This window comes from Cataglyphis hispanica, chromosome 2 (genome assembly GCF_021464435.1).
Source record: "Cataglyphis hispanica isolate Lineage 1 chromosome 2, ULB_Chis1_1.0, whole genome shotgun sequence".
Taxonomy (NCBI): Eukaryota; Metazoa; Arthropoda; class Insecta; order Hymenoptera; family Formicidae; genus Cataglyphis; species Cataglyphis hispanica.
Window position 1 is genome coordinate 7,106,030 of NC_065955.1, and position 24,021 is coordinate 7,130,050.

The 24,021-nt window shown below is 32.7% G+C and overlaps 1 protein-coding gene across 8 annotated transcripts in view; it reads left to right on the forward strand.

Moving 5' to 3' along the window:
* The window catches only part of LOC126858772 (protein scalloped), a 157,007-nt gene that overhangs the window by 63,096 nt on the left and 69,890 nt on the right, over window positions 1–24,021 (forward strand). For 3 of the 8 annotated variants that reach the window (XM_050609324.1, XM_050609332.1, XM_050609325.1), the window contains exons 2-3: window positions 1,840–1,920; window positions 13,383–13,427. The exons of 1 other annotated variant lie outside the window; for it this stretch is intronic. In XM_050609324.1, coding sequence (XP_050465281.1) covers window positions 1,884–1,920; window positions 13,383–13,427 — 82 coding nt within the window. In that variant the 5' untranslated portion in view covers window positions 1,840–1,883. Of the gene's footprint in view, window positions 1–1,839; window positions 1,921–12,795; window positions 12,991–13,382; window positions 13,428–24,021 lie in introns of those variants that run through there. 4 more of the 8 variants (XM_050609329.1, XM_050609330.1, XM_050609328.1 and 1 more) reach the window with 3 other exon arrangements.

The following is a 24,021-nucleotide window of genomic DNA, read 5'->3' on the forward strand; positions in this document are numbered from 1 at the left end:
TGAAATTGCAACAATTTCAAATTCGTGTACTATTCCTATGTCGAATATTTTTCGAAAAATTCGTCAAAGCGATAAATTATTCTGCGCTATTTTATATATATATATATATATATATATATATATATATATATATACATATATAGACTAACAGTAAAAAAATAGAAAACTGCAAAAACCAATCAAGCGTAAATTTGAATTATTTCAATTTAAAAGATAAAATGCAATACATTGCTATAACAAAATTTTGCGATACTTTGATATTTTGTTTTCAACTAAGTGATATCGAAACAATATGACTTAACAATTTTTTTTTTATTTGAATAGCATTAATATCCTCGTGCATTGATATTATTAGCAATTTATTATTACATAAATGTTTTTACTGATTTCTCTATTATTATTAAATTTTATAATAATAATTATTATTATTAATGCGAAAAAAAATTTGAACATTATTGATTTTCATTGAATTTATGAATTCTGATAATACTTATTGTGTATGAATGATAAATATTAAATTTATATATTTTTAATCGTTACACATATCTCAAAGAGGCAACGTGGAATTTCACTATTTTGTCTATTTTAATTATTTAGCGGACTATTTTTTCTTTCCACTTTAATTTATGGGATTGACTTACGCCCAACTATGTCTACAATAAATCTATATCGTTGTTGTATATATTGTATATATGTATATAGCTGAAATATTTGTATGTTTGACACAACTCCGTTCTCATAAAGGATTTTTTTCTAATTCATAAATTTATCACTTCCTAAATTAATGTATTTAATTTTTAATTTTACATCTACTTTCGCGGAGCGAGGAAAATTCTCGTTTTTTTAAATCTAATTTTTTATATATATTTTTATATTAATAAAATATTTGAGAGATTTTATTTTCTCCAATGTAAAAGCTCATTTTATTATATATGCCGTAATGTACGATCAGTCTTCGTAATTAAACAAAATTAAACGAAGATGTTATCGACGTGTGTATCATTCTGATGTAATTCAAAGAAATATGCGTTTACACATATTTGATATATACGTGCAGATATAGCTATCTTATTGCTCTCCACGCTTTCCGGAGATGCTCGTAAGCGTAACCGCGTAATCTGCTGCTCACCTCGCAACTTATAACATGCCGATTTCACTGCAGAAACGTTGCACGTGTGAAAGTCAGGATGTCCGGTCTTTTCGAAAGAAAAACTCAAGCGCGGACATAATTATAACAATTCACTCTGACTGATTTTCGATTATAAATCATTCTCGTTTGGCGTGCGAACCAAAGCAAACTTTGGATTTTTTTCTTTTTATTCAAACGTTTCTTTATTAGTATTTTTAAGTAAAATACAGCTTCTCTCAAAGAATATAAAAGACTACTTCTCAGTGATAATAAATCATTAATTAATTAAAAATACAATTTAATAGGTTAACATTGAAATTTAAAAATGTTATGTAATAGTAGTAAAGGTATATTTAATAATACTTAAAATTTTTCGGGAAGAGAATATATAGTATTTAAGATTATAGTGATTTACAATAATTGTTCACTTATCTGTATTACATAAAGAGGATTGGATTTTTATTTTATATTTAAAAAGTAAAGTTAGAAATTATGTATTAATTATGAGAAATTATAATATATCATTTTTATAGCATTTCCAGACATATTAGTACTTGATAAAATTATTGTTTATATTTAAAATACACAATGAATATTATTGCTTGTTTTTATAAATAACTATGACACTATACTTTTTAGTGAATTTTCGACGAATATATAATACAATATTTATTTTAGTCTATATGTGACAATCACTATCTGCATTATAGGTGCACCCACGTCGCCGTCATCCTGACCTGCCCGAGAAATCCTCATGAAAGACTGGGAACTCAGTACTCAAAATAGCATCGGTATCGTAAACATTTCTTTTTTTATTTTTTCCCTTTATGGCTCGCTTGTATTGGGTCTTCTTTTTCCGAATAAATTGTACTCTCTTTTTCTCTCTTTCTTGTCTTTTACATCTATTTTCTTATTTAAACACGGGAAATACTGGGCGAAATATGGTGATGGTATTGATATAACAAATGCAAGTGATACTTTGAGTAGTGGTAACATAATTATAATAACGATGAAGAGTAAAATAATAACACGCTACAATTTTTATCTGTGTGTATTATAATTTTGCAATATAATTTTGTGATATATTTCTTTTTATTTTGTACAGACATGAAAATATCTCCGATATTTAAAACCGGTATATGCTTGTTTTCCATTATATAAAACTCATTGGGAGTGAGACACGTTCGCAGAATCCGCTAGTCATCTTAACCGCGTGCGAATCCCCGATGCATAATCGCCACACAACTCCTCCTTATCGCTTATTCAAATTGATCGTGAGGAAGCAGACGTCATATCGTGGACCAGTAACTAACTGTCCTTTCGTACAATCCACGAGTTCTTTTCCTCCCCTCCGTTTCCGCCGCTGGCCGCCTCTGCGTCGAGAGTAGCCGCAACCGCGAATTACTTCGCAATTTCCCGAAATTGCGCAATCCGTGCGGGCTAATGGCCGCCGGGGCCGCCACAGCGAGGCGAGGAAACCGGGAACAGGTGGGAGAGGTGGAGGGAAACAAGGAAGGGGAGGGGGGAGGGGAGGCATGGAGGGGGAGAGCCGACGAGAAGACCATTAATTAAGCAAAATCATAAACTCGGCCCCGTCGAGCGTATGCGCACTCGCACGAGTCGTGCATTGAAAAATATAAACGCGCCGCGACCCGTTACTTTCACGAACGGAGGAGCCCCGCTGCTGCCCTTTCGCCGTTCTTTGCTAATCACGACTGAGCTGTCCGGTTTGCGGTTTATATCAGAGGGAGAGAGACACATATATTGTCGGCCGCGACACGCTCCAGGAGGCAATTGGGGTTGAATCATTCGGCTAAATCGTCGAACGGTACCGTTAGCGTTTGCTTCTCCGTCGCGATTATCGTGGAATTGTGTTAAGCCTGGCCAAGCGGTTGCAATCCGCGTGAAAAATCGCGTTACGCACGTTGCGCTTAATTCTCATGTGAGAGGATTGCGCCGTATTAAAATTGTAAATTTATTTAATAGGATTTAAGAAAGATTCTTTTTTCTTGCTTTTTTTTTTGTTTTCTTTGATGTATTCATTGACCAAGTGATGCTCGTGTTCCCTGAGAGAGCGAAAGTTTTATTAAATATTATTTCTTTGTATTCAAGTTTTAACTTAAAATATACTTGCAGAACATTAATCTTTGAATGAAAATTTGGTTGGAAATTAAATTTACTTGCTGTAAAATTTATTTAATCCTCAAGTTTATATAATTTGTATACATTTTTATTATAATTCCAATATTATCAGTATCTTGATAGTTTAGGATAAAAATTAACTTGGATTAATAAAGCAAAAAAAAAGAAAAAAAAAACATGAGAAAGTTTTTATATTAAATATTTTTATTTCTGATATATTTCCTATTTTATTTTTTATTTATATGATATATTCCCTATTTTTATATTTTTTAAAGAATCAAAAAAGAGGATATTTTGTTACTTGATCTGAACTTTATTTATATGAAATAAGTTCATAAAAACAATGTATTTATATTTTTAACAGATTATATACAGGTTTCAAACGTTGTTGTATAAGCGACACTCTAAAATCTCCAAACCCGACTATGTTTGTGTTGTAATATGATAACGAAACATATTTTTCGTGATTACAGCAGGTTTTGTAGAAATTATGAAACGCTGCTTAAAGAGTAAAGCAATTAATTATTCGGGGCGATCTCTCTTATGCATATTTTTTTAGGTGGAAAAACATGTACGAAATAATTAAAAGTGGCAGACAAATGTCACCGTGCAATCGTGTGATAAATTTGCTCAAACTCTGACGCAACTAAACAAGATTTTAATGGCGCTAATGGCCATCGGATTTGTCGGCGGTGCTCGCTTCGCTAACGACACGATAAGCCTCGTTGCGAAACACACTCAAAACAGGTAAACTGATCCGAACGTATCAACGTTATGTTTCACACCACTATGTACGATATGTAGTGTACGTTTATGACGTGCTACAACGCAAAAGTGCACAGATGTAATCTGACAGAAGATTCACACACACACATACAAATCTTTCATTAATTCTGTAATATGTTCAAGAAACTGAACAGTTTTTAATTTTATTTAAAGTCTCTAAATTTGAGTTTTTCAACTCGTAAGATATAAGAAATATTTATATTCACTTTTTTTTCTTTTTTTCTTTTTTTAAATTTAATATTAATCTTATTTCGATATATATAAAAGTTATATGTAGCTTTTTTATGGACTAATGTATTTTTTACAAATAATTTAAAGTTTTTCAATACTTTAAGAGGAAAGAGGATTTGCAAATCCAAAATGATTTCTTTGTAAAACCGTTTGTGCCTGCTAAAAAATTGAATGCACCGATAAATGTGAGATATAGAATGGAATAAAGCACGATGTGCATTACAATAGCGGGGTGTTACGAGGGTGGCGAGATTTTGTCGCGCAAAAACGTGAAAGCCGCTGTTTAAAACGAGGCACGGAAAAACTGATTTTCCACAGTATAGTTTTAACTTCGTGAACGGCGGCATCTCGACGATTGTGCAAAATCCAGTTAGTGCGCGATGTATATATATATATATATATATCGGGAATAGGTTCACATATATATGGCTCTCGACGGAGTAACGTTGTATAGTATGTGCAAGAAAGCCGAGCCTCGAGGTGTATCGAGGTCGACCGGTTCTCCAGCAGCCGTCAGTCGTTAAGGGACATTGCGACACACGTGGTTGCGCGCGCGCGCGGTTGTTGTCCCTCTCGTCTCCCCATGTCACGTTCTCTTCCTCTTTCTCTTTTCCTTCTCGCCGCCGCCGAGAACGAGAACTTAGGAATTGCAAATAAATTGTTATCTTTTTTAGCGACTTTTAGTACTTTACGCCAAGGCAATGGGGACATCCCATTTTATCGCGATCAATTCTTTGTGAGAGTTTAATCAAATCTACAGGATGGGCCTAGAAGTTATTTAATTTAAATTTAATTTTAAATAAAAACCTCTGTCATTTCGGAGGTCATTTCGCTAACTTTTTAAGGAAGCATTTTTCAATTCATGTTTATAGGAAACTTTTTCTTCAAACTAAATTTCCCATAAAATCTCAAAGTCTGGTCGGAACATTTGGGTTCACGTCACACAACCGATACCTTTAATATCTATTAATATGTCACTATTTGTTTAGCGCTCTTCTCAAATCTTTTATCTAAATTATGAGATCGATGCTGCGTCTTTCTTCACGTCGACAACGTTGTCATTATTATTTTTAAAATCCTGGAATATTGGATATTCGCAGAAAATGATGTCGTGTATAGTTTATTACGCATCCCATTGCCAGGCGGCGAAATGTCTTCGTCGTAGATCTTTCAGCGAGAATGAAGATGAAACCGGAGTAAATGAGCGCGGGCGGATATTTTTCTTGGCAGCGGTTCCCAATTTTACGTCCAATCTGACGACGTCTCTCTAAAATCTTTACTTCCCTTCTCAGTTTACTCCAAAATGAGTTCCGAGACCACGGCAACGTTATTTGTATACGATGTTTAAATCGGATAGTTTTCGTAAAATCTTAAAGCCCATTTATTTTCATAAAATCATTTTAAATTTTCTTTAGATGAGAAAGGAAAGAAAACTGCGAAAACATGCAATTCCGAGTTCGTGATTCCGATTTTCCTACGCACTTAAGACGATAGTAAGATTTAGATAAAATAATCGGATAAATACTCGCAATGATCGGTCGATACACGCAGCGATATAATGATTACATGTGCGAAAAAATATAAAGAAACGACGCGGAAGATGTATAACTAGGAAATATAATAAATTATTAAGAATTGTATTACAACAAATGTGTGCGTGTATATATCTACGCTTAGCGATTAAGCGAGACAATTAAACGTTTTCGATGGTAGGATAAGAACGCGCTGCTGATTCCTAGAGAAAATAAAAATTTAATTGAAAAGCCTCAATTGTGCGCGTGTAGAATAATCTAGATAGATAACGTGGGAACGATCTCTCTTCTTTGTTCAATTCATTCTTATGAATTCTCAAACGTATCATTATAAAAGAAGACTTTCCTTTGTCCGGAACACAAAAAGAACATTTACGATATATTGAAATAACACGATGCCCGTACTATAATATCTCAATTAAGCTAATTTTCCTCTTTAAGAAAAATATTGTAGCCTAGTATTTGAGATATAAAAGATAAAAAAATTAATATTTTTACGTCGATTTTATTTTAACAAAGTTGAATTAATAATAATTAATGATATTCGAAGAAGGTGTCGAAGAAATGTGAGATCTGATTAAAGGATTAAATGAATCTTTTGTTGAGGAAATTCAACTGGAATTGCCATACATATTGTCTTCGGCAGACGATTTTAAAAATTCAATCACATATTAATAAAATACGTGAAAAATCGAGTTTAAAAAGATAGATCTTTTTTTATCTTTGTTAAGAAGGACGAATGGAGAACGCGTTCTCCAAAGAATTCAAGACATATCATGCATCGTATCGGATAAGGATAATCATGGCCGGTGGGCGTTCCGATACAACAGTTACGTATATTAGAAATGTCTATGACTATTTAACGATTCCCCAACACAAACTACATTGATATCACAGTCGGCTGAGCGTTGTGAGGTAATTAACCCCGAAGTGCCCCCGGGAATATGCCGCGGGGCCACTCATGTCATTAACAGCCGCAAATAATTAATTGTTAATTAAATAATTATCAGTTACCAGCAAATCGGTTATTAACAATCGATGAACCATGCATGAAGCGATGTTCCGGGCAAATGCTTAGAATACATGTAAATTGATCAACGACATATACTGCCGACCAAGGGCGCGCCGATCTATAAGCGCATTTACCGCAAGGAATACATTATAATGTATTACTTAATATTTACAGGCTTAAGAATAATTGGTTATTAAGATATAAAAAGATTATCAACATTTTTTATTTATTTATTTTAAATGCTTAAGTTCTTCAATTAAAAAAAAAAAAAATAAAATATAAATCGAATGTTATAAATTATGTTATATTTTAAATTTAATTTTTCGAATTGAAATAATAAAATAAAATTTAGGGGAAAATTTAGAAGAAATTAAATATGTATACATTTTATTAAGAGAAAAAATTTTATATTTTAAATAGGTGTTTAGCATTAATATATATCATTGAAGTATAGATCGAGTAAAGAGCAGAGTTAATTTTAGAAAACAAAAGAATGAATATAATTTTGAATAATTTATACCGATTTGTGATGTCCTCCAAATTAATGATGAGTCTCATATTTCATTTTCCCATTATTTGCCAGTGTAATTTGATAGTCGCTAATTATTTTTTCATGCATTGTTTCGCGGTATTCTAGCTTTCGCACCTAAAAAAATTATCTATTTTGATTTTTATGTAAAATAGCTCGTTTAAAAAAAATGGCGGAATGATCTTGCAACTCTCTCGTTTGTCGATGATTTATCGCATTGCGTGTGAGGGCAAAACACGGTGCGACCGATCATCAAGCGTAACATAGTGGCGGGACATGATACACGGGACGCGATGAAAGCTGCTTAAGGCCCCCGGTACGATCGGGTATTTGATTTGCGCGCGAGCGCGCGCACAGGGATCCCTGGAAAATCCGGTCGAACCGGACGGGAACACCGCGTCGTGTCGATGCGTCGTTCTCTCCCGCCGAGATCAAAGGCGAGGCGAATCTCGACAAAAAGAAAGCACTCGCGAGCGGAAAGAGGCGGATGACAACACGAGGGATAAAGAAAGGCGGAAGATGCGAGGGGGCAGGCTGGCGATGGAGGGAAAGGGACGACGACGACGATTTTTTTCTCATCGTCTCTGTTCCGCCGCTGAGAAATCACGCGAAGATGTACCGACGATCGTTAGGGCGATCGGAAAGGGGGGAACGGAAAGGGGGGTGGTGGTGGGCTCTTCGGGAAGACGACAAAAAGGGGGGTCGTTTGTTTGTTGCGACTGTTAATGGCCGTTCTCGGACGAGTTCGTAATTGGCGCGTTTGCACGCGCTCTTTACAAGCGCTTTCTCTCTCCTTTCACCCTTCCTTGGTTTCTTCCTCTTTGTCTTTCCCCCCCCTCTTCCCATTCCTATTTCGCTCGCCGCCGCACTTGTCGCCCCCTTCTTTTTTCACGGGGTGACAGTGTCTCGTTCCTTTTTCCGTCGTCGCGACTTTCGTGCCACCCGCTTCGTATGTTTTCTCGAGCTCGTTGACGCGCTGTGTCGCGTCGTGTCGTTTCGTTATATCGTCTTTTCTTTTACTGCCATTCCCCTACGTTTACTCAGTTGTTTACTCCTCGTGAATACGTGTCCGTGATTCGAGTATGAGACACGCAGCCGCGTTTTGTTGAAACTCGCTCTCTGTCGCGGCCCCACCGATGATCTTTCGACGCCTCGCGGTCTGACTACGCTTGTCTTTTTCCACTCGCGCTCGCTCTAATTCAGCCATTAGTAGTCTCGCATTTCAGACTCGGCTATTATAACTCGTACAAATGACTCACTTGCATTTGTCTATTTTTGTCCAAGTCTAAATTATTGTCGAGAGCTTATTTTTAATTTTTAATCAAAAATAATTCAATCTATACTAGCTCTTTTTCTTTATCTGTTTAAGAAATTATTTCACAATTATTTTAATGAATTGTACCACTTTCTGGCATTTTCTTCGAAGCTAGAATTTTAGGATTAAATTTTAATGTTGATCTTTAAAAACATTGTGATTTTTCTCGTTATTATTTATTTGATATAATTATTTCTTTAATCTGTATATTTTTATATAGCACCGCTCAAAATTTTGTCATATATGTCATAATAACACACATCTGGTTTGAGATTGCTGTTTCACGTACTTTCTTTATCGGTATATTCAATTTTAAGGGAACCGTGTTATAATCCTGTCCCTCGCACGCACGAATTCCACATTGGGGGATTGCTTTTGCGCGCGCGCGCGTAACACGCTCGCGTACAGGCAGTAATACGTAACTCGTGTCGTCGCTCACTAATGCCGCGAGCGGGAATCGTATTTATACGGCAAGTTATCCCCAGCTGCAGGTACACACCGTAACATAACTTTCCACCCCCGGGATACGCTCGTGTGACCGCATGACGATCTCCGGCGAGCGATTGCCGGGGCGGTTCTCGAGATTGGCGATGGTGGAGGATTAATCGAGCTCGCACAATAAATGATTGCCGCTTGTCGCGATGTGATCTCGCGGGCACACATCCCGTCGAAAGAGGGACGAGATCGTTCGTCGCTCGTTTGTCGAAATAAAGATTTCTTTGCATCCTCGCAATGCCGATAAAAAAACGTGCAATGATTCGTGTTGATGAATAATTTCGTGTATATCATGAATGAATCGTCTATAAAAACTTAGGATTAAACATGAGACGTCATACACACAATTAAATAATCATCGATTAACAATGTGCATTATTTGAATTGCATTAGTTGGTATAATGTTAAACTTTAGAAAATAATGAGATCAAAACGCAGATTTTTTTTTCAACATATTATTTTATACATATTTCAAAATTAAATTTATATTTATATGCTAATCTGTATTAGCTTATCAATATTGAGGCACGTGACTTATGAAATTAATTATCTGTAACACTTTTATTAACTTGAATTTTTTTTAATGTTATAATTATGTGAAAATAAATAATAAATTTAGATAACAAATTAATATTTTCAAAATAAAATTTTGTACGAATATAATCTCGAGATTATATAAAATAAAAAAATCAACACTTAAAATGCGCAGCAGTGGAATCACACAATACGTTGATTTATAAAATATAAATATGTTCAAATCTTATAAATATAAACCAGTGTCTAAAATAATTAATATTATAAAAAATAATTTTTGCTTGAGTTTTTTATATTTGTCCTTTAAACAGATATTTAATAAAAAAAGTTGCATAAAAAAAATTTTTTTTCTATATATTAATTTTTATATAAAATATTTAAGAAATAAACATTTATTTATAAGTTATCTAAACAATAATAAATTTTAAGCAATGTTGAAATACTTATAATTTATATCTTTCTTTACAAATTTATACACATACATATATTATATATAAATTATTATTAATGTTTTAACAAATGTTTTATAAGTATTTTTCAAGAAATAAAATTCAAAATAGTTTATATGCATTTTACGCATAATAATGCAAAATGAATCGCTAACAAGATAAGAAAGGAGCAATTAATTTTACAAAAGTAACAAATAATAAATCAAATTAATTATAAATCACTCATCCGATAATTGTTCACTGTCTCTCTCTCTGACTACCTTCTCTTCTCTTTTTCATTTTTCTCTGCTTCTTCATAGCACTCGTACAATACTCACTCACGAAAACATGATTAATTATGATCATGCGCATACTAATCAATAGAATACAAGGATTATGCAGCACTTTGTATTGTATGTTAAACGCATGCGACACATACTTTATTATATTGTGTCAGGAGAATAATGTGATAAACGAAACTACGCATCATACGAAACTACGATCCACTCGAAAATTGTGCTGTCAGATTCACGCTTTAATTTGTCAATCTCTGTTAACAAATAGTACAGGTTTGTATTTGATGGCAATTTTAAATTTTACTATCTCATATTATATATTATAACATATAAATGAATAAATGAAGAAGTTAAAATTAAAGGTAAATATCCGTAAATTGTAATATTCAAAAATAGTTAAGTTTCTCGACAAGTCGCGCGATAGATATTTTGATCTATAAATCTTACGAACAAATCTTACATGTTTTGACAAATTACAATAATGTAGAAATGTCAAATTTATATAAATAGGAAAATATGGAAATTAACAAACGACAGTGTTTATTAATTAATTAACCGAGACATTGCCGGAATTGATTTATCCCGTACAGCGACGCTTTATTAAAAGCTCATTTTTATATTATACGATATTATGCGAGTCTAATTAATGATTAGTTAAAACATAATTTATCATCCGAAAATATATAATCAAAATTTAGTATTGTACGCGTGATGCGCAATTCAAAATTATACAATATAATTGTATTGTTAATAAACGGCCGATATATTATGGCTTTCCGTCATTTGAATCATTCGGTTCGGTGAAATGTATATTTATTACTCTGTTCTCTTGATCCGGAAATGGGCAAATTATATGTAAATCAGCGAAAATATTAAAGCACGCGAGATGCGAGATATATTTGAAACTCAACAGTAATGAGTTAATTATCATTCTAAATATTAGAGTGAAACAATAATTTATAATTATATAAATTAAATTTATAACAAATTGCATCTAAATCACTAACTAAAGAATTTTTTAATTGCTTAATAATATGTGAATCGTAGAATCAATGATTAGAATATGGAGAGGAGGAGCAACATTACAATATATTATTTATTAATAATTATTTTAAAATTCCAAAAAACGCAATATATTTTTCCCATGAATTTATTCCATTCAGTTCGTTAAATAATAGTTAAGTAATATATTCAGTCACGTTATGTAGTGTGACAAAAAAATGTGTGTTTTTATAAACTTCCACACGGTATTCAGCGTTTCTTATGGCATGTAAACAATAGCGCGGCGTACAGCACTCTATTATTTACATGCCGTAACCTCGTAGTTAGTCGCGTAACGAGACTCGAGCCAGTAAGCAGCGGCGTAAGCCGCTCGTCATCGCGTTATCTTCTGAAATACGCGATCACGCGAATACTAAGAAATCGCGATAATTTTTCATAATTAACTGGTGATTATTAACTTGCGCGATTAATCGCGATTGACGCTTCGTGAACACGTGTCAATAGGGGATAATAATTATAAATTGTTTTATTTTAATATTTATGATAATATGATAATTAGTTCTTTAATATTTGTTTGAACATATATACGTATCTCTTATAGAGCTTTCAATATTTCGACAATTTAAATATAATTTGCTCATTTTTGAATCGAAAATGCAGGATAAGACATGAATCACAAAATCATATAATTGAAGTAACAAGAAACCATGATATTGATATAAAAGTACATCGATTGTTTATTAATAATATAATTATTTCGAAATATATTGCGTGTGTAATACTCTGAATTTCGATGGTATATTTTTGGATGGTATATCGTATCTTTATTAGTCATTTATTAACTCAACTCGCATAATATTGCGCGGTATTAGAGTGAGATTGTCGATATCATTCTCGAATTGTTCGAGAGAATTAACAAAGTTATGCGGATACGAAACAGATAGAGCAGTGACACGATGCGTTTAATTAATATAAGCGTAGTCATTATTAATTTCGCATTTTAATTTGTATTATTCTCGATTTTTAAAATTGCCGTACATCGTAATTTGTCAAAACGCATATTTCGCGAGTTTTATTCGATCATAATTTGTCACGCAAACAGTCGACGAAAGGACGATATATTCTCGGATCTGCATTCGGGCATTTACCTTTAATTTTAATTTATTCGTTTACATTAATACAGAAAAATTATCCTCAAATGTGAGCCTGTATTATTTGTTAACGACAAAAGTAACATTGCTTACGACGAATTAAAGCGTGAATGTAACCGCACAATTTTCGAGTGCTATGTGACTATAACGTATAATCATTTGACACGTAGTTTTCGCATTATTCTCTTGCAATATAATAAAGCATGTGGTCGTGTGCGATTAATATTGAGAGTACAATGCGAAGTGCCGCGTGATCGTCGTATTCTGTTGATTAATACGCGCGTGAGTATAATTATGTGTGTTTTCGCGAGTGAGTGTTGAAGAAGTGCTGCTATGAACGAGTAGCACGAGATGAACGAGAGAGGAGGAGACTCGGAGAGGCACGACAGCGGAGCAATTGTGGAATGAGTAAGCATACAATTTATAATTTATTTATTGTTTGTTCTTTTTGTGGGTGAAATTAATTGCTATTTTATCCCGGCGATAATAATTTGTTTTACATTATTGTGTAATGCATATTCAGTAATCTAAAAATTTTATTTCGGAAAATGCTTAAAAACACCTGATAAAGTATTTATAATAATTAATATTTATATTTATGTTTTATTTCTTATTGATTTTATAAAAATTAATATATTGTAGAAAAAATTTTCGAGGATTATAAAATACTCGTCAATTAAATATACGTTTAAAGGACAAATGAAAAATTCAATTGCATAAAATAATTATTTTTTGAAATATTAATTATTTTAACTCTGCGCTTTATATATATAATTTGGATATACTTGTATTTTTTACAGATCAACGTTGTGTACATTACAACTCCGCCGTTGCGCATCGTACCGGTGAGTGTTAGATTATTTCTTATTTATATAATTTTGATGTATATTTTATAAAATTTCGAGATATATGGATTTGCGAAAATTATATCGATCTAAAACAGATGCAGCCACAAAATATTCACAAAATATTAGTTTATCTTTTAAATTGCATGAGTTTATTATTTATTTTTATAAAGTTATATTAAAAGAAAAGTGAAGTTAATAAGAATATTTCTAATCTCTTATAAATTTTTTCTATAAGACATTTTTTTTATATGCACATATATGAACCTCGTAGAATATTACTTTTTATCTAATTATTGATTATCTATTATTATTGATTAATTAATTAATTTATTTATTGGCACATTTTGATATTTTATTAATTTAATATATATTATTTATAAAATGGACAAATTTCTTGATATTTAAGAAAAATTTAAATTTATAAATATAATTTATAAATATAATAAAAGAAATAATAAGAAATGTTTTAATTAGTGCTTAATAAAAAATTAACATTGATATAATAATTTGAGCAAAAGAGAGATTACCTTGAAAAAAATTTTAATAAAAATATTAAGATTTCTCCCTGTCAAAGATTCGACATATAGGCAAGATTTTCAAGAATTACAATAAAGATATACAGAATATCATATAAGCTTACGATATATTAATATTATTTTGGAAATTTTAGTATTCAATATAAATCAAGTTTTTAAATTTATTGTATAGATATATAATAAAAAAATAAGGGAAAGAAGAAGTAATATAGAATCATAAGAAATAAAAAATACACTCGCGAAATATAAAGTTTTTATCCAATTTTCTTCATAGTGTTTTCATTTATGATTTATGGACGGTAAACATTAGAAAAATATCTACATTATTAAACACATATAGATTACATGTATTTAATGAAATACGGGATTTAATCATTTAATCGCGAAGAAGTTAATCAATATGATATTTGTCTGAAATTAGCGATGTCCTTGATTGTGTTGCCCCTCAGATAAGCGCCATTACCCTCTGCTTTGCGGTTTTAGCGGTTTCGCGATGAGTACGAGATCCTTCTATGTGAGGATTGCGCGATTTACTTCCTTATTGCAAACGATGAATCAACGTCTCATCAAAGTTGCGTGTGTTTTTCCCAGCATCCAATAGCAAAACATTCTCATCTTTATCTTATAATATTTCATCGAATATATTAGAAGAATCCTTCAGTATATTCTTGGATGAGTTTTGTAAATAATTCGTTACCGAGAAATTTATATAAGAGTTATTATTTTACTGTTGCACATTTAATTTTCTGCATATTAATCAAAATTGGAGCTAAAATTAAATTTTATTTAAAATTATCAAGAAATAAAATTTCTAAAAATCTTTTATAAAAAAAAGTTTATTTAAAAAATATTTTTATTCTATCTTTATTTTGACACTATAATCATTATTTGAATAAATCATTAATTAATGTATTAACATATACTTTTTTTAATCACATGATGTGAGTATAAATATGAATCATTTCCGACTAGTAAATATTAGTATAAATTTTGTATTTTGCGCAGTTTGTCTAAAGTATCATTATAATTTGCATTATAATTGCATTATAATTTATCTTGGATATGATCGCGAACAACCGCAATAGATACTGCAGTTTAATGTTGAATTACTATAAAAAAGAAACCCAGAACCACTCGCTTTTTTGCGACGAAACTTTTTTTCTGTGAAAACTTATTTTCGTCTTTGAGAAATTGGCATTGAAGCTTGCCAGATGTCGACTCGATGATCAGGTAATGCTCGAGAAATAATGAGAATGACTCTCTTTTCTGTGGTAAAAATGCGAAAGGTCTTTCCTTTAATGGTTCAACACTGTGCTGAAGAAACGAGTAGATATCCTCGCAGACAGACAATTCTCGGCTAGACGCACATGGCGTAAATTCCTGCCGGGATTTCTGTACCGATAGCCTTTCTCGCGCTTCGCTCCAACGAGGCGGATCTCTTTCCGCGTATGAATCATTGCGTTACGTTGCCAACGCGATGCATTGCGAATCGCGTGCATTTCCCCACGAGACGGTTTGCTCGAGATTCAAGCTTAACTCGATGCGTTAGAAAGGAAAAGGACGAATTATCCTGTCGGAAGAACTGCCACGAACAGAGAGAGAGAGAGAGAGAAAGAGCCACGTCGTTTCGCTCGATGGATTCCGTGTCGGACAAGACCCGTGCTTTTTCCTCTCAGCTTGCCTTCGTCGCCACCACCTGTGAGCGCGGCTTAATGAATCGTAACCGCATTATCGTGTTGCGCAACCACGCGTGCATTACCATAATGTCCCGCGGTGACTAAGAACCTCCATCTCGTGCATCTGCGATATTAGCGTGTCCCGGCGAAGTCTGTCCGTGTCTTAAAGCACAAATGGACGAGCTGGTAGGGACGAATGTCAAATAATTTTTTGCTGTCTAAAGCTTATAAATTTTGAGGATTTCTCTATAAAGATCTTTTAAAACACGTATATCTCATTATTATTATTTATTGTAATTTATTCAATTTTTTGTATTAATTATTAGTTAATTAAATCTAAAATTAGATTTCTGAAAAATTAGATTTGTAAATTCTTAATTTTTATTTTAGTTAAAAGTTTCTTACGAAAGAATCTCATTTAACTTGTCTTTATATTTTGCTACTATAATTATTTTTTGAATGATTAATAATCATAAATAAAATTAATCTAATTAAAATAATTAGTAATTTGTTTTCTAGTTATTTATTACGTAGGAACGTAAATCATTAATGATTGAAAATGACATTCGTACATGTAATAACTTATCTATATTATTTTGATCTCATATATTTTATTTTTCAATTACGAAAAAATATTGCCATTAGTATTTGAATGTTAATTAATTAAGTACTTTTCTTTCTTATTTTCTGAAAAGAAAAAAAGCAGTTATACAGCTGATTCCTAACGGCTCGTATATAAATGTAAAAAAAATTACCAAATACCTCTGAACGAAGTTATTTTATAATACGCTCCTTGTGAGACAGTTGGAAGTCTGTAGCACAAGTTTCATTAATTTCTGTACATAGACCATCCTGAGATCCGGATGCGAAAATAATCGCGCGTATTTCGCGAGCATCTCGCGTACATCGATTATTTCCGCGTTGTATGCACGATATTTATTTGCCATTCCGTGTGCTTGAGTGCGAGAAGTGCGTATGTTTACGTACGAAAAGAATTTGGCGTCTACATGCACGGTGTATCGAAGATCGGTGTAATTAGTATTGCGCAATCTTTACGCATCGCGTATCCGACGATGGAACGTTAAATTCCGAATGGTCTTTGCGAATCTAACACTCGCGCCACGCAATTAACTATCTCGCTCGCGTGCATTTATCGCGTTTGTCTAATCCTCGAGAGATATGGCGGAGTTTGTTTTTGGAAAAAGTGCAAATTCCATTTTCTCTCGGGTCATACAGGTCGTAATATTTACTTGATACACGTATAATTGCGTTGTTACAATAAAATTAGATAAATGTACGTAATGTAGGATTTAATAATTTTAATATTAAAATTTGATATCTAATATTGTTTATATATTAAAAAATATTAAAATCTATATGGATTATAAAAGATAGCATAATGTCATGTAAACTGATTGATTATGTAAATGACATTTTCGTTGATTTTATGCAGAGATATATATTTATATTTTAAACATAAACATATAATGAAAGAAATAGATAATAAAATGAAGGGAAAAGTTTTCAGTTAGGGTAGCCATAATTCTAATTTAGAAATAAAAAAATAGGATATTTGTTTTTTATAAATTTATTGATAATAACAGAATGTACAGTTCAAATTTTTTTTTAACAATTACTTATAATTGATAATATGATTTCCAAAATAATTTTCACGAATTAGTCATACGGTAATTGTACATATACTATTAAGTGTAATCGTGTTCGATCTGCAATTACCTGTGAGAAGGAAATCTCTCTTTTTCGCTTGTCGAAAACGATGTTTACGAAAATAAGGAGTTTCGTTCGGATTTAACGGACACTCGACAAAGTTGTGCGGTATAACGAGTGAGACAAACGGGAAGTAGGGATGTCTGGAATATTAATAGAAGATCTGTATGTATCCTCTGTCTAATTTACCGCTTCCGTTTAAGCCGTTAGTAGTTATTAGTCCGTAGATACTGAAACTTTGTCGGAGTCATTCTCTACTTATTTCTCGATTACTTTAATAATTTTTAGAGCGGTTTATATTTTTGAAAGAATAAAAAAATAGTTATGAATATATAAACTAATAAATTATTCTTGATTTCTACTAGAAGATTTCTAATAGAAGATTTAAAATATAAAATAAATAAGTTTGGTGTTTTACATTTAGATATTAAATCAGATGTGTACTTTCTGTTTGAGAACTGACCTTGGCACGAAATTCAAATTTATCGAATAGCTAACGAAGCTCCACGTTAAAGTATCAGTGAGACGTCTAGTGAAATAAAATTTTTAGCACTCTTTAAAAAAAGAAGTAGATAAGAAAAGAAATAGAGTGAAATTATAAATATTAAAATTTAATACAAGCACTGACAGCAAAATTAATTAATTAAAAATCTTTTCTTGGTAGTAACTTTATTTGAATTAATTTATTCAATTATAACTACGATCGCAATACATGTATATTTGTATATAAGACGCGAGTATATCACGAATAAATAATTTATTCACTATTACATATTTTATCTTTTTATCCGTTTCGATCGAATAATTCCGCGCGTAATTTAGTTATAAACGTGCGCAAAGTTAAATGCGGATGTTATCACACGGAGCTTAAATAACCGCGAATGATATACAGGAAGGAAAAACGAATCACACCGTCCCGTTCGGTCGCGTTGCCGGTAATTGCGCGTCACATTATTCAAATGATCCGCGTGCGTGCGATCGCGGTGTGTTTACACGCGTTTGCGCACACGCATTTACGAACGTTGCGACAAGCGTGGGTGCACTATGGGCCGTGAGTAACGCGAGTGCATTGGCGCAGGTAAATGTGGGCCGTTTCGCGTGTACTCGCAAGACATACGTTGTTTTTCGCTGCATTTTATTTTTTCATGACAACGCACTAAACGGCTATTTTATGCAATCGTCGAAATTTAATTTGGATAATGTAATTGAAGGCTTAAATCATTTTTTATGTAAACAAATTTTTTTTTTCAAAACTATAAAAGCTATAACATTTTTGCAAGCGCTTTAAAAAGACGATGTTTATTTGTAATGAGTTCATGCAAGTTTATTTTTAATCGTTTATTCTCTGAAAATTTAATAGCTATTTTTGCAACATTTAGTTGTACTATTATTTTTAAAATTTTAATATGGAAAGTTCTTTACCACTACTCTATATACAGAAGATAATCAGTTTCAAATAAAGATTGTTACTTTTTTAGATTATAGTAATTATATATACATATATGTAAATGTTGTTTTTTTTTAAGTGCATGAAAAACTGCTATTCTTTTTTATATTATTAAAAAAAAATATTAGCTGTCGGTAGAAATACTCTTACAATATTGACTGAGCGAAAAAAAGAAAAAATATTTTTCAATTTCTACATAGAGAGAAAAATTCCAGTCGAATTTGCTAAATGAACGGTCACGGGCTGCCGAATCAACATTTAATTACGCGAGTCAGTTATTTCATTTTTTAGTGTAGCGAGAATTTTTCCGTTCCCACCTCAGTGCGTCCCGGCAAAATGTAATAAATCGTTTGAGTAATAAAATATTTATTTGCTGGCCGGTTACGTCTCTACCGAAAACATCTTTTTTCTCGATTTATAGCATGAGCGTCATCGATCGTCCCGCTTTTTAAGCGGAATGAAGCCCTGACAGTTATCGTAAATTTATCGTTAATTGGACGGCTTGTTGAAAAAGAAACACGGACCACAAATATAAATTTTACCGGAGAAATTTTTATTTTATTAAATAAATTAGAGAGAGAGCTGCGCTTGTATTTTATTATGCAAGCCGATATAAATTTATCGAAATTTAATATATTTTTATATTATATTATTTAATTTCAAAATGATTACGCGAGAAAGTATTTGAATATATTTTTATAAATTAAGCATATATATGTATATTTGATGAAATATATTTTATAATATTATATTGTTAGGTCATGTAATGTTTGATTTTAGAAATATAAATTCATTCATTTCTCACGTATTCACATTTGAGGGTGGAAAAAATTTTATTTATTTATGAACTTCAAAATATTCGAGTCTCTGATTGTTGATCATTTTTAACCGAAGGATTTAAACGCCCATAGTATAAAAATCTTATATAATTGATAAATAATTCTCGAGACTGCTACTGAGGATGCCAAGTCGCGTTCACTGGCAAATTTCACATATGAGATTCTCGTTGCCATGTTATCCGGCAATGCATTCGCGTCACCTGGTACGCGTATTTTCTCGCGTGCGTGTGAGGGAGGGAGTCCGGTCAATGGGAAACTGAAGAGATGTGCGGTTTCAACAGCTGCTGCTTCTTCCTCTCGCATTCACTAGCGTGGTGGGATTAAAAAGAAATTCAATTGCTATTTTTTTTAGAATATTTATCAATACAAATATCAAGTAATCATTCAATAATTATCAAATTGTAACATATAAACATCGATTTATCGCACGAAAATGGATCTTCAAAATTAATAATAACACAGATAACAAAGATAAAATACAAATACTCATGGCATTAATATTTGAAAATGCTTACAAGTTCTTGTTTCAATAAAAATGTCAATAAAAAATGTCAATTAAAATGTCAATATGATTTTAGAGACAAGATAATAAAATCAGACAACACGATAAAATCACACAAACTTGTTCTAATTCAAAAAAAGCATACGTTTTTTTTTTTATAAATAAGGGAATGAAGAAATTGTGCAATACTACTCATGTTCCCTTCATTGCAACATACACAGTTACTATAATATTAGTATAAATAATATTAGAATATTATTGATACTATATTTGCATAAGACTGAATAATATATTGCGAAAATTTGATACGCACATACATATTTTTCTGTATAAATATCGATACACCTCCTAAGTATTAAAAACTAAACTAATTCACAATATCATATACATATGTGTATGTCAATAAATCGCAAATATACTGAATGCAAGTGCGACGAAGCACGATGTAAAAGTATCAGTCTCAAACTTGAAGATATTATCGTTACTATCATTAATCTTCTATAATTCGCGCTCGCCCTTTTCTCTCATATCCTTCCACATCCACTAACTAAATTAACTGATCTCGTAATGGTATACTATTACACAACATACGCATGCACGTACGTACGCATATTGCGCCGACCGATCTGCACCGGGCTGTGCACATATCCTCTCTGCATATGAACGCCGTACGTCGCATCGCGTCGCGTCGACCGGCCGCAATATATTACCGCGTGCAATGTCTCGTGCAATTTACGTATGATTATGCAGATGCGCCCACGTACGGTCCGTGCGGCGCGTGAAGGGGTCGGGAGACGGGAAGAGAAAGGGTCACAGAGCAGCGAGAGAAGGAAAGAGGAGGATGGATTCGCGTTCTCTTCGGTCGCCACGCCGTGGAACTCGTGTGACGTTCCGCAAATTTTCCACGGACATTTTTCCAAGTCTCTGGATTTTCCTCTCTCTAATTATTGTTGTAGAAATATATTTTTTTCTCTACAATCAGATTTTCAATTAATATCATGCGTCATAAATAAATATATATTTGTTGTAGATATTAAAGAACGTAGATTAGTAGAATCGTGACAGAAAAAAAATAGTGCACATATCATTGCGTTTATAAATAAGATGGTTGCGTAATCGATTTTACGGTTCTCTTGCTTTTTCAGCTTCTCGTTTTCTTGTCGAGAAGCACTTCGCATTGACAGGCAGCCGAAGCGAAGCTCGATCGAGTGACTCGATTAATCCATTAATCTCGCATTTGCTGTTTATCTTACGAAGCATCAATGAGTTTTATGCATCAGTAGAAGCGCAAAATACGCATGCGGCTTAATTGAAAACCGCTTATACTGCAAACTATTTCTTGCTTTAAACATAAGGCCTAGAGATAGAAATAGTTTTGTGTGCGACTTAGATTGCTACGAAATTGTTTGTCAGTTTAAGAAAATGAAAATATATTTTTAATTATTTTTATATACATTAAAAACAACCTAACAACACATAAATGATTATTCGGTATTGCAGAAATGGCACAAGCTTTATTTCTAAAATATGCAATCTATTTTTTCCCTTTTTTGGAGGTAAAAATTATACAATATTTATTCGCGTAATTATTCGTTGACTTCGACCCGTTCAAATCGACAGAAAGCGTAGGTCGACGAACCTGCGAGAGTCACTCTCGCAGGCTGAGCACAGAAATGACATTTCCGGCGGTGCGCGAAAGCAGCTTTTTTTTCTTAGGAGAGGACATGTTTACTTGTATAAACTCGATGGCTAGCCAATCGGGTCACGTGTGTCCGCTTAGTAGAGAACCGGCCGTGCGACGACAGTGTAATTGCCTCTTTAAAGTTAAACTGACCTAAAGCATGCTTTTCCGTCTTGGTCGTTTCGCGCCTTCTCTAAACGCTCTCTGGACATTCCGCAGACCAAGGCGGGTTTCTCTGTAATTCTTTTAAGTACACATGAGATCTTTGCAGCAAACAGAAGTTTCGCTAGTGGAAATTAACGAGAGGTAAATAGCAAAAAGTGGAATAGATAATAATTGTAAAAAAAAAATTGTTATAAGCAATAAAATTATTCAATTACATATAATAGTACTTTTAAACGCATTTTGTGATTCAATGATATTTTTTTTTTAATATCAGAGAATTTTTTTTTTTTTTTTTAGATAAGAATTCTTGATAATTTTTAAAATTAAATTCTAATACATTTTTATGTTTTTTTAATAATTCCAATTATTGCAATTTAATTCTTTCAGATAAATATTTTCTATGTACTTGTATCGATGTTCTTTTACGGAAAATTTTCAAATGTTTTATTTAAATTTATTATTTCCAATATGCACTTGAAACGTGTCTTTGCTCTCGTGCTCTTCCATAGGTGATAACATATTCTCGATGTAATAGAATAAAATTTCAAAGAACTCTAGTTTTTTTTATCCATACGTTATCGGCCGCGCGGTATAATGCATATCATGCATTTCGCGATAACAGGAAGAACGGCGGCAGAGGGGAAAATACGAGCGGGTATACAGATAGCGGTCCCCGGTGTGTACAATATACCGTGTAACCATGCGGCCCATTAATCCGCGCGTGTCGCATTGATCTATCATTGTCCTGTAGCCCACGGGTGATATACACGCATCTGAGGTTGATACATAATAGATCGCAAAGCGTGCGAGCCGACACGACGCAAATAGCGGCTACGAGCGCTGAATATACCTATACACGCACGCACACACACATAATACATAGCAAATATTCTCGAATGCATGACGTACGTGGGTCGCGCCATGTCGCCGATATATAAAAATCCAATAACCCAGATCTGTCTTTTAACCCTATCAGTAGTACGCTACACCCGAGAATGCGCCTTGCACACGAGTGTTCATATATCGCGGTACCGGGTGCATCGGTTTACGCGGTCAATTAAAAAGGTCATCAACTAGAAGATAAGAACGAAAGTATCTTAGACACTATGCAAAAATTTATTTATTTAGACGAAACATTTATAATCGGCATCAATGGATTAAATGTTTTGCGTATTTGAGATAAATAATTTATTTTTAATTTGGATCTTTTTATATCCTTAATAATTTTTATAAATCATAGTGAAAAATCAAATGTGATCTAGGCGCATCCATTTTTCTTTTCTTTTCTCAACGAAAGAATTTTTTTGATTTACTTCGATTACATACTATCTTTTTTATATTCCTTTATTAAAAATATGCTTTAATGTGTCATTTTACATATTATTATCTGACTTTTTTTGTAAATTTAATTAATATTAGAGAGTTAAAGCAGGATTTTTTTAAACTTCTAATATTTTAGTAATGTCAGGGCGCGCAATTCTTATTTTTCCAATATTATAAATTTATTATAACGAAAATTAAAACTTAAATGTAATAATTTTGCGAATCCTAGATGTCAATTTCAAAAGTATTGAGAGTGTACTCGAACTATCGAGACCAATAATTGAAATTCACGTAGATCAAGTCGCCGTAAAACGATTCTCGTTTTACAATGATTCTGATTTGCATGAAGTGCCTTGACCCGAAAATTAAGTTACATTTAATCCACGTCGTTATCCAATTTAATTCAATCTAAGAATCGACGTATCCGCAAATTGATTTGTGTGCTTTGTGAAGGGCGCTATTTATATCGTGATATTTCTTTGCAATCTCAACAATCGCTGCAACAGGCGGCAATCTGATCTCGCGACTCAGGTGCGAACTTTATTTCGATAAAATTATTTTGTCGACCTCGCTACGCACAGACGATACGCGCAAGCGACAAGTCGTGATCTCGCTTCTCTCACAATTTCTATTCTATGCATTTCTCCGCCACTTCGCCGCGCATAAAGTCGCTGCCCAGGCGTATGTGTGCGTC